The sequence below is a fragment of the Microtus ochrogaster genome, unplaced genomic scaffold (genome assembly GCF_000317375.1).
Source record: "Microtus ochrogaster isolate Prairie Vole_2 unplaced genomic scaffold, MicOch1.0 UNK1, whole genome shotgun sequence".
Lineage (NCBI taxonomy): Eukaryota > Metazoa > Chordata > Mammalia > Rodentia > Cricetidae > Microtus > Microtus ochrogaster.
In genome coordinates this window covers 8,617,924-8,631,826 of record NW_004949099.1, presented here as the reverse complement: position 1 = coordinate 8,631,826, position 13,903 = coordinate 8,617,924, and the positions used below count along the sequence as shown (strand labels likewise).

Genomic DNA, 13,903 nt, shown 5'->3' with positions numbered 1-13,903 from the left:
TCCACACACGCATAGACACACACAGACACACTCCCTCCACACACCCATCCATACATCCACACACGCACAGACACACACAGACACACTCCCACCACACATGCATAGACACACACAGACACATGCCCCTACACATACCCACACCCACAGGACAATGTGCTGTTTTCCGCTTCCGGTCTTGATCCAAGCTTTGCTGTAGTCATTTTCCTGGGATTTACTGAAAGTGAGCGATCAGTGGGCTTAAATGTGAGGAGTAAGCAAGTGACATCCTGTGACCGGGAATGCACACTTGGGGGCTTCACACACTTGACCTCAAATTCCAATCACAACATTTCCTAGCTCTGCTGAATCGGCTCACTCATCTGGAAAAAGGCTAATGCTTTATAGTTTGAAGATTTAAAAATACATTAAGTCATTATTTCAAACTGTAGCTTTTCATTATAAGAACCCATGCCAGACTGTCAAACCTCACAGACACAAATCTTCAAGTTCCTTCAAATAACCTTCAACCTTGAACTGCTCATAAAATTTCTGTATTTTACTTCAAATTTAATTTTCTTAATATATAAATGTTGTTTCTCTCTTAGCCCTTCTAGAAATATGAAATTAGTGCAGACAGTAAGATTATACCAGTAATAGGACTCGAGACTTTTCAAACTCTAGTGTTCAATGACCATACTTGGCATTTATCTGATGAAGGATCCTCTTTGCAAAGCAAATTATATGTTTTATATGTAATTTCAAGAATATGTGTGTGGGCATGTGTCTGTATATTTCATGGCTCTGTGTGTGTGTGTGTGTGTGTGTGTATTCATCCCTTCCACAGGAGCAACCTTAATAGAAATGAAGATAAGGTTATCTGTAGAAGACTAAAGAACACCAGAAAAAGTATATTAAGAAAAAGAAGACAGAAACTGACTGCGCTGGATATGGAAAAGAGCGGGCTGGTGGGAACGAGAGAAGTGCTGGAGAAGTACGTGAGAACACCACCACTCTTCACCCTCGCACTCTGTTTACTGTGCGTGTGTCTGTGTGCACTGAGCACCGTGGCACATGTGTGGAGGCCGGAAGACAGCTCAGGGAGCCCGCTCCCCTTCCACCATGGGGGTCCCAGGAATCAGCTCAGGCTGCCAGGCCTCATCAGCTGGGCCATGTGGCAGGCCTAGGCATTTCTGGAGCTTTAAGGTGAGAACAGAATTTGTCCCAAGAATAGGAAAGAAAACAGCAGCTGGCTTCTGTGAACAGGACCTTACAACACAGACAGTAAAGGACTAAAGGTATTTTTTTCTACATTAATTTTACTGAATTGTTCTGTTTAAAAATATTTACTGAAGAGATTGTGGAAAGTGTAGGCTAAAATCCAAGCTGCAGCACAGTGACGTCAAGATCTTACACTAAAGGATTAACTGAATGATTTATCCTTCTTTCTTCACAGGTCTCTAGTAGTTACTGAATTGCAAATGCAATTAAGTGACTCTTCCTATAAACCTGTGTAATTAAAGGGGAAATTTTATTGCCATTTGTTTAATATTCCCATTAATAACAATGTCTTAGTACACGTTTACTGAATAAGAAAGCAATGGACAAATTCCAAGGACAAACAGGGATTTTCTTTTCTTTTCCCATGAAGCCAACATTATGGAATTTAAACAGATGTTCTATTTGGTCATAGTTAATAAAATGAATTCTGGAGGATTAAAATGGGGCTCAGTGTGTTTGCACTCGATTATCACTAGAAGACAACTTCACGTTGAAAGTTTGCAAAGGCTGCTGGCCATTCTGCACTGGACAATCACTGGGCTGGAGATCAGTGAATGCCTACAGCACTTCTTCTCCAACAAAGCCAGACTAACAAAAATCATTTTTCTAAGGGTTAAGAAAATTGAAATCTTGGAAAAGTATGCCCCACTTGGAATTTCAGTGCCTGGCAAGTGTGCAGGTCACAATGCAGCGTATCATTAGGAGAGCCACTGCCTGGCTGTCTCCAGCCCTGATTAGAGCTGCCTCGCTCTTCAGAGATGAACGTGGTGTCTGGTAGCATGGGAACAAAACAGAACAGATCTTAATGGAAGGAGGAAACCAACACAAACTATTGAGTGCCTCTGTGTAGGCTCTCTGTGCTAGAGAATCAGCAGGCAAAGAGAGAAAAGGCAAGAGAAACGCAGATTACCTATAAAAAATAAAATTAAAAAAGAAAAAATAACCACTGGAAATAGGATGGAGAAACCAAAGATGAAGCAAAGAGGCAAATCAAAGACATAATGTCAAGACACACACTGCAGCACACAGCTAAGAAGAAACCCTCTGATCAGAGAGTAAAAAGTACAACCAAGAAGCTGGGAAGCAGTGGCCAGCCCTAACAGTGGCGCGTGGTGAAGTTCAGGGCGGCTGTTTCACATCATCCTCCTAAGAGGGCACAGAAGGGCCAGGACTCGCTCAGAAAGTCTCTCGGGCTGAAGACACACCTCAGCCTGCAGCCTGCTTGCCAACCAAGTCAAGCCCTGAGAACAACTCTAGCAGAGCAGAAGGCTTTCTTTGATGGGTTACAATGCTGGCTAATACTCTGTCAACAGCAATACAAACTGCAGTCACCCGAGAAGAGGGACCTCAACTGAGAAAACGCCTCCGCCAGATTGGTTATGGGCAAACCTGTGCTGCCTTTTCTTGACTGATAGTTGATGTGGGAGAACCCAGCTCACTTTGAATGTGGCCACCCCTAGACAGGTGGTCCCGGTTCAGTAAGCCATGGGGAGCGTGCCAGCAGCAGCATTCCTTCATGGGTCTGCTTCTGTTTCTGCTTGAGTGAGTTCCCTCAATGATAGACATGGAAATGTCAAATAAACCCTTTTCTCCTCATGTTGCTCTTGGTCAGAATTTTTTTAATCATAGCAATAGAAAGCAAACTAAGATGTGTTCTTATTTGAAAATGCAAATTAGCTTTTTATAGTAAATTAGCAACGGAATTTTTAAAAATCACAATTTTTCCTGACCTTATGTTAATGATTTTAGAAAGTTCAAACATTAGGGTAACTCTACTCCACACTATGTTTACAATGATAAAACTCCTCTCGCGCAGATATTTGGATGAAGCATCTTGACCCTAGTCCTGGGCCCCTCTTTCCAACACCTCCTATCATGAGCCACAGGTACACATTCAAATGTAGACGGAACCAAGCGGCTTCAAGTCAGCTTTAATCTGGGTGTCCTGTAGGCTGTCCTAGTGTCCGTCTTCCCTAAGAGTTCAGTAGGACGGAATGCAAAGCTCCTGGCAAAGCAGGGGAAACTGAGGACTGGAAACAGCGCTTGGCAACTGCAGAACTTAGCTGGGACAGAGCTGTACCCCACATGGAGGGGTCTTCTTACTGTCAAAGGCTTTGTCTGGCTTTGTCCCTCATGCAAGCCTTGAACTAGTCATCCCCCACCTCCAACTTTAAAGACTTGACTAGCAATAATACAAATTTAGATCATGTTTCTTGAGTTTCTATTAGGTAAGAGGCATGAAAAAAAAAAGAGATTTACATATATCTTCTGGGTTAATTCTCCAAAGAATGGTGATTGATTCAAAGAACCCAATAAACAAAAGAATTCTAACACACATATTAATGCATTCAGTCTTACTTAAAGTTAAAACATCATTTGCAGCTCCTAGGCCACTAGCACCACCAGTAAGCCCGAGGACAGGGGAGCTTCAGAATTCTCAGCAAAAATACAGGCTGGTACTTCCACAAACTCAACTTTCTATTGTCTGTCAAAATTACACATTCATATGTCTTGGCACGTAACCTACAAAAATCCCGGCACACATGTACAAGATGGTACATAAACAGCATTACACCTTGGGGTGCATCTGTAATGGCAACCAATGAGGGGCTGGCTAAGTAAATAAAGGTTCATTTGTACAATCAAGCACCATGCAATCATAAAGAATAAAATGATCCAATTTGGCTAGCAAATACCATCAGCATGAGATGGAGCCCAAAGGATGAAATGAATGGCCCTAGAAGGCACTCAAGAGACTGTAACAACATGATGAATTGGGGGAAGACTCTGAGAAAGAGCAAACAACAGAACCAGAAAGGAAATTCTAAGGACAACCCATAGACATCCCTAAGGGGGATACTTGTTTCCTGACAGGAATAACAAGAGAGACTGAGTCTGCAAAGCAAGGCCATCTCCTCTGGGGTGAACTATTCAATGACTTCTACATCTCAGTTTGGGGTCTTGAATTTACAGAACAGGCTGCACTCACTATCCATCTGACCTGCTTATAAGATGTGTGTCGGGGGGAGGGGTGTCTTTATCTACCTCCAAACTATCGAGGGGCTACACTCCTGTACAAGAAGCCAGGAGTTACTCATTATTAAGATGGTAATATCTACAACCAAGACGGCACCAACAGCATCATCCCTTCAGATCCGAGCAGCAAAAGCCACAAACTGGAATTTCCTCCTCTAGGACACAAAGTCAGGCTCTCTCTGGGGCATCTCCCAAGTCTTCCCCTCCAGTCTTCTAGTAAACATGCAGCTGAGATGAGAGGTTCAATTTATCCTCCTTGCAACACCCCACCTTATCAGTGCGCTCTGAAAGCATACTTCCTTGGCCTGAGGTCCATCTGGGAAACAGGGAATCCTGGATTCTACTTAGACATGTAACACACACACTCCTTTCCTGTCCTAGTTCAGGCTAACACATCTCCTCACCTCTCTGACTACTTCTAACTGCAAGCCTTCAAGAATCATGGCTCACTTTGTGTCAGTGTGTGCATGTATGTACCCTCACATGCACATGTGTGTATGTATGCATATGTGTATGTGTGAGCATGTGCAGGTCAGAGGTCAACACCAGGTGTCTTCTTCAATCACTTTCCCCCTCATTTTTGGAACACAGTCTCTCACCAAACCTGGAATGGTCAGTTCCGCTAGGCTGGGTGACCAGTGAACACGAGAGATCTGGCTACCTCTGCTTCTCCAACCCTGGGACTATAGGCAATTGCCAATACAACCCTCTTTTGATGTCGGTACTAGGGCCCTCACTCTTGTGTAGCAGGTACTTTACCAGCTGAACCACCTCCCCAGCTCTAAATCTTGCTTTTATTATAAATGTGACAAGTGTGGGTATACCCGGATGGGTGCCCTCTGAACTCTCACCAGCCCTTAACTGCATGGTAAAGAAGGCTCCCCTGTGTGCTTCCCCAACCAGACAGAGCTATCTGCACAGTGTTAAGTAGAATCTGTAGATAAAGGAATCAGCTGAACTTAACTCACTTTTAAGCTCTTTTAAAACAGATTGTTTTCCTCTGCTTTCTTTCCCCACCTAAGTCTCTCTAATTCACACTCAACAGCATGAGGCTAGTTTGTATAAAACCTTCAGGTCAATGGACCTAAAATCATCTTGCCTACACCCACAAACACGACTGTGTTCCCCACCTCCATCTTACTGCAGTAACCCCAATACACCAAGATGCTCAGCCGGATCTAAGTTGGTCAAGTTCATGAGAAAAGGTGAGGTAAATAGTCTAATCTGTTGATCTTGTTCAGACTCAGTGCAAAATTCACAGAAACTTAACTAGTTCAGGAGAAGAAGAGGCAAGGTATACAATCTCTACAAAGAACAAACACAACACTGTGTGGCAGTGCTCACAAAGCCCAGAGAACGCAGATCCTCCTTCTAATGCATGGAGCTGAACTTTAAGCCCTTCTTAAAGGCAGTAGCTTGTGAGGTAAAACTATTTTCAAGAAAAAATTGCACACTGAACAAATTGCATACATGTCCTGGTGGTTCTCACTAACGTTTCTGTGTGTTTCTTATTGAAACAATCAAATGGGCTCTAGACAGAGATTTTATATTACTGTCAGGCTAATGCAAGGCTTGGAACTCTTCATAGTGCAAACTGTTGCTTACAGCAGACATCCCTTCTGATTTGTCTCACCTGGAGAAGCTGCATCTCATTCCGCAGTAATTCCCTCTCATCCCAGCTGAGGCCATGGACAGAGCAACACCTCAGCTCAAATCAGCTCTGAAGGAGCCTTGATGAGCACGCACAATGCACAAGACCCCAATCAAACTGCCAGCAAAGCTCTGCCACTCTGAGTAAACAAAGTCATCTCAGTAAGGTCACACGATTCACGAGGATTGCAGCCAAAAAATTAATTACTAGCACGACATATGTCAAAACAAATTTCCGAGAGGAGGGAACAACAGTTGTGAGCATGTGTTTTATCTCTTTGTATGCAAAACTAGCACTCTCGGGAATGGAAATATATTCATTTATTCAGCCCTTTTCAGAAAAATTTAAAAAAATGTTGATTACTCTTTCCTCCGCTCTTTCCTGCACACAGGTGTAAGAGGAGCAAAGAATACAGGTATCGTGAGTCAGAAAGGAAGGGCAGAAGGAGACTCATTCGGGTGAGATTTCTCAGACAATAGCAACAAATGCAGAACACTACGAATGATGAACATTCTGTTTGCCAAAAAGGGAGCTGTCAGGCTCCACAACAAGGCACAGTGCAGGTCGTTATCTCCTGAAAACCAAAGGCCTAGGCCACACTACACAGAGCCTGTAAGCCACAGGGAGTTTTCAAAAGATGACCAATATTCTCCTAACTCCCACATTATTTACATTAAGAAATAGTTTTGCAAGTTAAAATGTTTCAGTCGCAGGACTCCAAGAAGAGGAGGAAACATCAGCCAGTTCTTCCCTGTCATGGAAAACTGTGTCCCAGACTAAAACCGTTTCTCACGGCTCACTGTGTAAAAATTCAGTCTCCCCGCTGGAAGCATGTTGTCTGCAGTATCCAGTGACGTCATTACTGAGGGCCAAGTACAGCATGTCAGTTAGAAGGCCCAAGATGAAAGCGCTGGACTTCTCTCCACTGCATTTCACACGGGGAACCAAAAGCTACCTCCCTGTGGTGGGCTTCTTACATAGCCGATCTTGCCGTGTTTCAGCTAGCAGACCCTTAGCCAGCTGGAATGATAAGAGACACCAGCTGCCCGCAAACCATCACGAGCGTTCTTCTACATGGAAGAACCAAGGTGCAGCTAAGCAGTTCCTGAGTGACGGCCTTCTCCTCCTGACTCTTAAGAAGCATAGGGTCACCAATCAAAGCCCACCCCTGCTTTGGGACTTCAGGAGTAATAACTGGGTTACCTCTCTCAGAACTGTGCTTTTATAGCCTCGGTACAGTCCTTGGATCCCCTGAAACAAACAAAAGCCAAGTGATCAGAAAATTGAAGAACATTCTAGAAAGAGACCTGCCTGCTCCAAAATTTGAGTTCTAAGAGATTGCTTAGCCATAGTTTTCTGAAGTTAAACATAATAAACTGGTTTAAAGCACACAAGCTCCCCTGAAGTTGACATCTCTAATAATGAAATATTATATATGTATTAAGTAACAGTGTTTATCTTTTGGAAACATTTACATTGTATACATTTCCAAAAGTCAGTCCATCATTCTTTAATGTAAGATGAGGACTTATTTCAGAAATTGGTCAATAATCTCTCAAAAAGTATGTATTAAAGATAAGCCTAGTGTTATGTGCTTAAGTACACACATAGTCCAGTGAGCAGTCCATAGGACTGACCTCATTCCTACAGATGGTAACAGACCAGAAAGATGAGGGATTTGGTGGTTTACACCTGTCATTCCAGCACTCAGGAGGATGAGGAAGAAGACTGAATACCAGCCAGTGTCACACAGGAAGTCCCCATCTCCAAAACAAAGATAAAGAATAACTTCTTCTTTAAACCTAAACTAAGATTGGCTCACATAATTTAAGGAAAGCAAAAAAAAAAAAAAAGAGAGAGAGAGAGAGAGACACGTGATGGCAGAAGCCATAGCCACAGCCCAGGCAGCAACAATGAATAACCCCAGGAGTTCAAGGCCAACCTGAGCAACACAGCAAGACTTTGACTCATATATCAAAGCAAACTAGAACAACAGAGGCTTCCGCTAAACTGATCAAGGACAACAGAAACACGCCTAGTGTCAGACATGTGCCCAGGGAGGGCAGCTCTGATCACTGCCAACACTGATCAGAAAGAGAAAGAACATTTACTTACTTACTTGTTCGTTTAAGGGTCTCATGATGCAGCCCTGATTGGCCTGGAACCCACTGTGTAAGCCAGGCTGGCTTCAAAACTTAGGAAGCTCACCTGCCTCAGCCTCCAGAATGCTGGGATTAAAGGCATGTGCCCCCATGCCAGAGGAGAAATGACAATTTCACGGAACATTTTGATGCTGGCAATGATTACCAGCCCACTATTATATCTTATATTAAATACTTCTTCTCTCCCATGGGCCCTCTAATTCTGTAGCAATGTTCTGGTGGAGTATCTTAGTTCCTTCACATGATTAATGTGTCTGATTCTGACAACTGAGGCAGATTACATTCAGAGCATATGCAGCAGTGGTACTTGCAGCACGAATAATAACCCAGAGACAGATACTGGGGCTCAACCTGAAGATGAGAGCAGCAAAGCAGCCAAGAGAGCTCTCACCTCTATGAAATAATCTTCAGACTGAAAGACAGCAAGTCCCTGTCTCATCCTGCCTTATATTCCTCTCTAGTGCTGGGATTAAAGGCATGCACCACCACCGCTCGTCCTCTGTGGCTAACTAGTGGCTGCTTGGATTAAAGGTGTGTGCCACCACTGCCTGGTCTGTACGGCTGACTACTGTAGCTGTTTTGCGTTCTGGTCTTCAGGCAAGCTTTATTCATTAAAATACAAATGAAATATCACTACAAGTACTCAATACATGACTGCTTCAAAATTTTAAAAAAGTAAAAATAAAAATTCAAAAAGAAAGGAAAAGACAATCTCAGCAAAAAAAGTTTTTGTAGTTAGACATTAAGGCCATCCTAAAGTTTCTCAAGGCCCCTGCAACGAGGTCACAGTGTTCTCACTAAAATCGCCCTCATCAGAGAAAGAGGGGGTCTAAAAGCAGCCTTACCTCTTCATTTAATATAGCAGAAAAGATCTGCAAGGTTGTTGAAGAAGCGGACACCTGCGCCCTCTGTTTAACCACTTCAGAAGGAACTCGAATCAAGCAGGCAACCTAAAACATACAGATTTAATTATATCTGAAAAGGATGTTGCTGTTGCAAAACTGACATCTTTTTATATGCAAAACTAATAATGCAAATATCATCTTAAGGTTTAATGTGAGGTGTCAAAAAGACTTTTATTAACCTAAAATTGTTGAACCTTCAAGGACACACAGAGTCATCAGTAGCAAAACCCTCCTCTGAATGAGATCTACTCACCTTGGACACCAAGCTCCACACATACATACACACCACTCAGGGGCAGGAAGAAAATTCCATTCTCATGGATCCCCAACTCATAGAACAGTATGTCACACTTAAGCAACTTTTCAAGCCTGTTTCACCAAGGAATATATACAAGTAACACACCAGGAGAGGCGAGACTGTCTGTAAGCTGGCAGCCCTGTCCCTCCCACCTCACGCCAGTCTCCACCAACTCTCAAGCCAGCCTGGCACCTAGGCCTTCCCACCACACAACTGAGGACCAGCACCAGCATTCCAGCAGACACTGGTCCCAACTAGGCACACTCACACCTAGCTAAGTCAACAGCAATTCTTAACTTGTCTTCGGTGAAGAGAAGAGGATTCCACACTATAAAGGCTGGTGTTACTTTCAGAAACAGAGACTACAGTGGAAACCAGAACGTAGGAGAGGGGATGAACAGTCAGTCACGGGGGAGATAAAAGGATCGTTAAACAGTTTCTGTGTTGAAGCCCTGACACAGCAGTATTCCAGAGAGATAATGCTTTCTGCAGCTTGGGTTGATGCCCAGTGTTTTACACATGCTTGAAGACACTAAATTCCAGCTTTTAGAATATGAATATATACTTATATGTAAGAGATGGCAAGAAATGCAGATAATCTTTCTTCAGTGACACATGTAGCTACACTAGGTGGAACAGATGTATAATGTCGGCCTTCTGGGATGCTGGGAGAGGAGAAGCCAAAGTTCAAGGCCTCCCTGGACAACTTAGCAAGATTGGTATCAAAAACTAAAGTAAGAGGGCTGAGGACACGGGCAGGTGTACAGACATTATCTAGCACATATGAAGCCCTGGGTTCAGTCCCTAATACCACAAGATAAATTACGCTGCAAATAGAACTGCTCTCATTATGCGGCCCAGGCTGGTCTTCAACCCAGAGTCCCCTTCCTCAGCCTCTGAAATGTTAGGATTACAGGCACACATGTACTAATAGGGCTGGCCAAAGCTTATTTTTTTTCATTTAAAATATAGTATTTTTATTAATTCTTTAAGAATTTCATGTATGTACACATTATATCTTTGAGAATTTCATACATGTATACAATGAAATATGATTATCTATCTCAACATCATCCCCTCCCAAGCTTGTGTCCTGTCCTCTTTTATTTTTTAAATAACCCAGAAGTCTAGTTAGTGCTGCCAATATGTGTAGAAGTATAGAGCTATATCCACTGAATAACTGGACCTAATCAGAGGCCATACTCCTGAAACAATTGACTCTCCTGCCCTCCCTCCCTCCCTCGGCAGCCATCCACTCTCTGCGCTTCTCAGTGAGCACAGGGGCTGGTGAGTCCGCTCCACTCCAGGCTGGAATGCTGACCTTGTGTAGGTCTTGGGAAGGCAGCCACAGATTCTGTAAGCCTTGTCTAAAAGATACTGTTTGCCCCTTGCCTTCTTGATCTCTGCCTCTTAAAATCTTCCTGCCCCCTCTGGCATGACATTTTCTGAGCCCTGGGAGGGGATGTGGTAGAGATGCTCCACATATAGTGAGCATGCCACAGCATTTTGACCAGCTGGGAGTTGCTTTGTTAACTGCTTCTCTGAACAGAGTTATCTCTGATACTATGCTACACTAATAATGTGGTCTCACGCAGAAAAGAAGGGTTGACCTCCAGCACCTCTCGCCTACCAACACACTGAGGAGAAAACACACTCCTCTTCTGGGAGAGGACCGTCCTTGCACTGTTAGCTCCAACAGTGTGATGTCGCCACCTCCTTTGTTCGCGAGGCTCAGGACACAGATGTCTAGCAAAGACAAGACCATTACATCCAACTGAGTAACAGCAAGACAGAAGATAACAACCAGGGGAAAAGTGGTACCATATATGAAGACACAGAGGCTATGGAAGGGTGGTCAGGAGCCCTGGCCAGTTCCAACAATCATGGGACCGTCCCTGAACCAAATGACATGAGCAGAGGGGCTTCAGACGGCTACTGGGATACTCCGAGCAACCTCTGACGCATTCCCCTGACCTCCCTCAGCTCACTCTGTTCCTAACTGCTGCACTTTTATCTCCTGACTAATGAGTAAACATACATATTTATACAATTGTATGTATACCCACGTGACTTTCCTTAACCGATCCGAAGCAGAAGTTTTATGGTATCCATTAGATTCTACTGTTTATGTATTGTGTGTGGTATGGCAAGTATGTAGCGTGCATGCACATGAGAGCAAGCACATGTCACTGTGGGGGCCCATGCAGAGGCCAGAGGACAGTGGGATCTTCTCTACCCTTTCACCTGGTTTCTCTCGTAAACTTTTCTCACTGAACCTGAAGTCCACTGACTGAGGCAGGCATCCAGACAGGAATGCTCCCGTCTCAACCAGCCACCAACATTAGAGTGATCGGCACTTACAGCAGTATATGGCTTTTAAGTGGGTATTAGGGATTTGAACACAGGTCCACTAGCTTTCACAGGAATTATTCTTGGCCACTAAGCAATCCCTCCAGGCCTCTTCTATAATTTTTCTTTAGTTCCCATTAATATACCTCCTCTGTCACAAAAAGCTCCTTCATTATTCTTACTTCCTAAATAAAACTATGACATTTTGCTCTTACTCCGTATGTGTGTGTGAGTTGTGTGTACAGCTACACAAGCACTTGTGTGTAGCAGGCTTTCTTGGACTGCCAGCCTACAAATCAAGACATGGAGACTTACTATTAGCTATGAATGCTCATAACTTAATTTACCTTGTTTCTCTTTATCTCTGTTTTGCCTCTGGGCTTTTTACCTTTCTTTCATTCTGTAGGTCCTATTCCATGTCCGTCTGGCTGGCCGGCCCAGGGTGTCTCCCTCTTTTTCTCCCTCTTCCTCTCTTTTCATTCTCTAGGGCCTAGATACCGCCTACTTACTCTCTGCCCTCCAGCCCTGTTATCCCTCTACTGCCTAGCTATTGGCCATTCAGATTTTTATTAAACCAATCAGGTGCCTTAGGCAGGCAAAGCAACCCATATTTACATTATTAAACAAACGCAGCATAAACAAATGTATCACATCCTTATATGGCTAAAGTAATGCTCACAACACCTGGTACCTTCCTCAAATGCTTACCACCTTTATATTTTGAGACAGGGTCTCTCATGGAACCTGAAGCTTGCCAGTTCAGGTAGGCTGGCTAGCTGGCCAGTGAGTGCCAGGAATCTTCCCATCACTGTCTCCCAATAACAGGGTTATAGGCACATGCAGCTTATGTCTGCTGCTACATGGGTGCTAGGATTTGAACTCATATCATGTCGCAGTCACAGCAAGCACTCTTACCCACTAAGCCACCTCCCCAGTCCTACACTATCAATTTTTTTTAAAAAATTTCTACTGAGTCATAAATGCCTTGAGATTGAGAAAAATATATATCAACCTCACTAACCAACAGAAGAAAAAGAAAACTCTACTATAGATAACATTTTTGTATTGTTATATGTAGAAAGAAAATTAAACCACCAAAAAGAAAAAAAAAACACCAAAAAGTTATACATTTCCATACAAATACCTTTACTGGTATTCCCTTATTTTTCAATTATCTTTATATGAAATACCCATACATATTTTGATTAAAAGACTAGAAAAAATACAGTAGGATTACAGGTATTTTTTTCTGCTTATCCATATTTTCTAACTTCTTTGCAATCACCATGTATAAGTTCCATGGACCAAAGACTTTATGTGAGGAGAAATAAAATGAAGGAGCCAAATTAAAATAACCTTGTCGATGCAAGACTAATACGACTTTGACAACGATGTCTGTTTTTAAGTTGGCAATGGTCTACAACAGAGCAAAGCAGACAGCGTCCCAGAGGCTCGGAATTACATACAAATCACTTCTCTGGGTAAGAGCGTGAGCTCTCAGAAACCCACTGAAAACTGAGATGCAAAATGAAGTCCACTGACACCAATAGAAGCCTAAAGGCAAGCTCCCAACATCTACCGCTCACCAAAGAATGAAAGCACACAAATAAATGAAAGAGGAAAGAAAGAAAAGGGCACACTAATGCCTTGAGCTTTCCAATTCAGGAGGTCAACAATGAAATATGACCCCAATATGGCAAGAAAATAGGAGCTGTCCGCTTCTGAGCTTCAGCATAAATATTTATGGAACTTCATGTTTCATAACCCTTCATGTTCTTAGATTACATTTTTATTTCTTAAAAACACAGAAACAGAAGAAAAACTTGGAAAAGGTTCTCAGATGGAAAACAGTCTCAGCCTTTGCCTGGTACAAAGGCCCCAGCATGGAGTCTGACTTCTGTGGTGTGGCAGTTCAGACCCAAGGCAGTCTCTCTCTCCTCCTGCTCTCCCCATGCCTTCCGCTTGGTTTTCTGGATTTTCCCCAGTGTGAATGTGAGGAACAGCAGAGCACTGCACAGGAACAAAGCATGCCTGAGTGCTGCAGCTCTGTGGCAGGAAATGCAAGTGACCCTGCCCCCAGGTCTCCTGGAACTGCTCTGGGGCACACACGCGGGATGGAGCCAGGACAGAGGGACGGTGACATCTTCATCAGACCTGAGAACACATGGCTTCACATACAGAGAACAATGGAGCTGAGTGTGATGGTTCACACCTGTGCTTCTAAAAGACCTGAGAACACATGGCT

General features: G+C 43.4%; 1 protein-coding gene across 3 annotated transcripts in view; it reads right to left on the bottom strand.

The window, feature by feature from the left end:
• Slc25a26 (solute carrier family 25 member 26) overlaps positions 1 to 13,903 on the bottom strand; it is a 122,956-nt gene that overhangs the window by 71,934 nt on the left and 37,119 nt on the right. The window contains exons 4-5 of one of the 3 annotated variants that reach the window (XM_005364915.3): positions 8,952 to 9,056; positions 7,148 to 7,195 (exon numbers count right to left, since the gene is read on the bottom strand). The exons of 1 other annotated variant lie outside the window; for it this stretch is intronic. In XM_005364915.3, the coding sequence (XP_005364972.1) occupies positions 7,148 to 7,195; positions 8,952 to 9,056 (153 nt within the window). The remainder of the gene's footprint in view (positions 1 to 7,147; positions 7,196 to 8,951; positions 9,057 to 13,903) is intronic. One more of the 3 variants, XM_026788062.1, reaches the window with a different exon arrangement.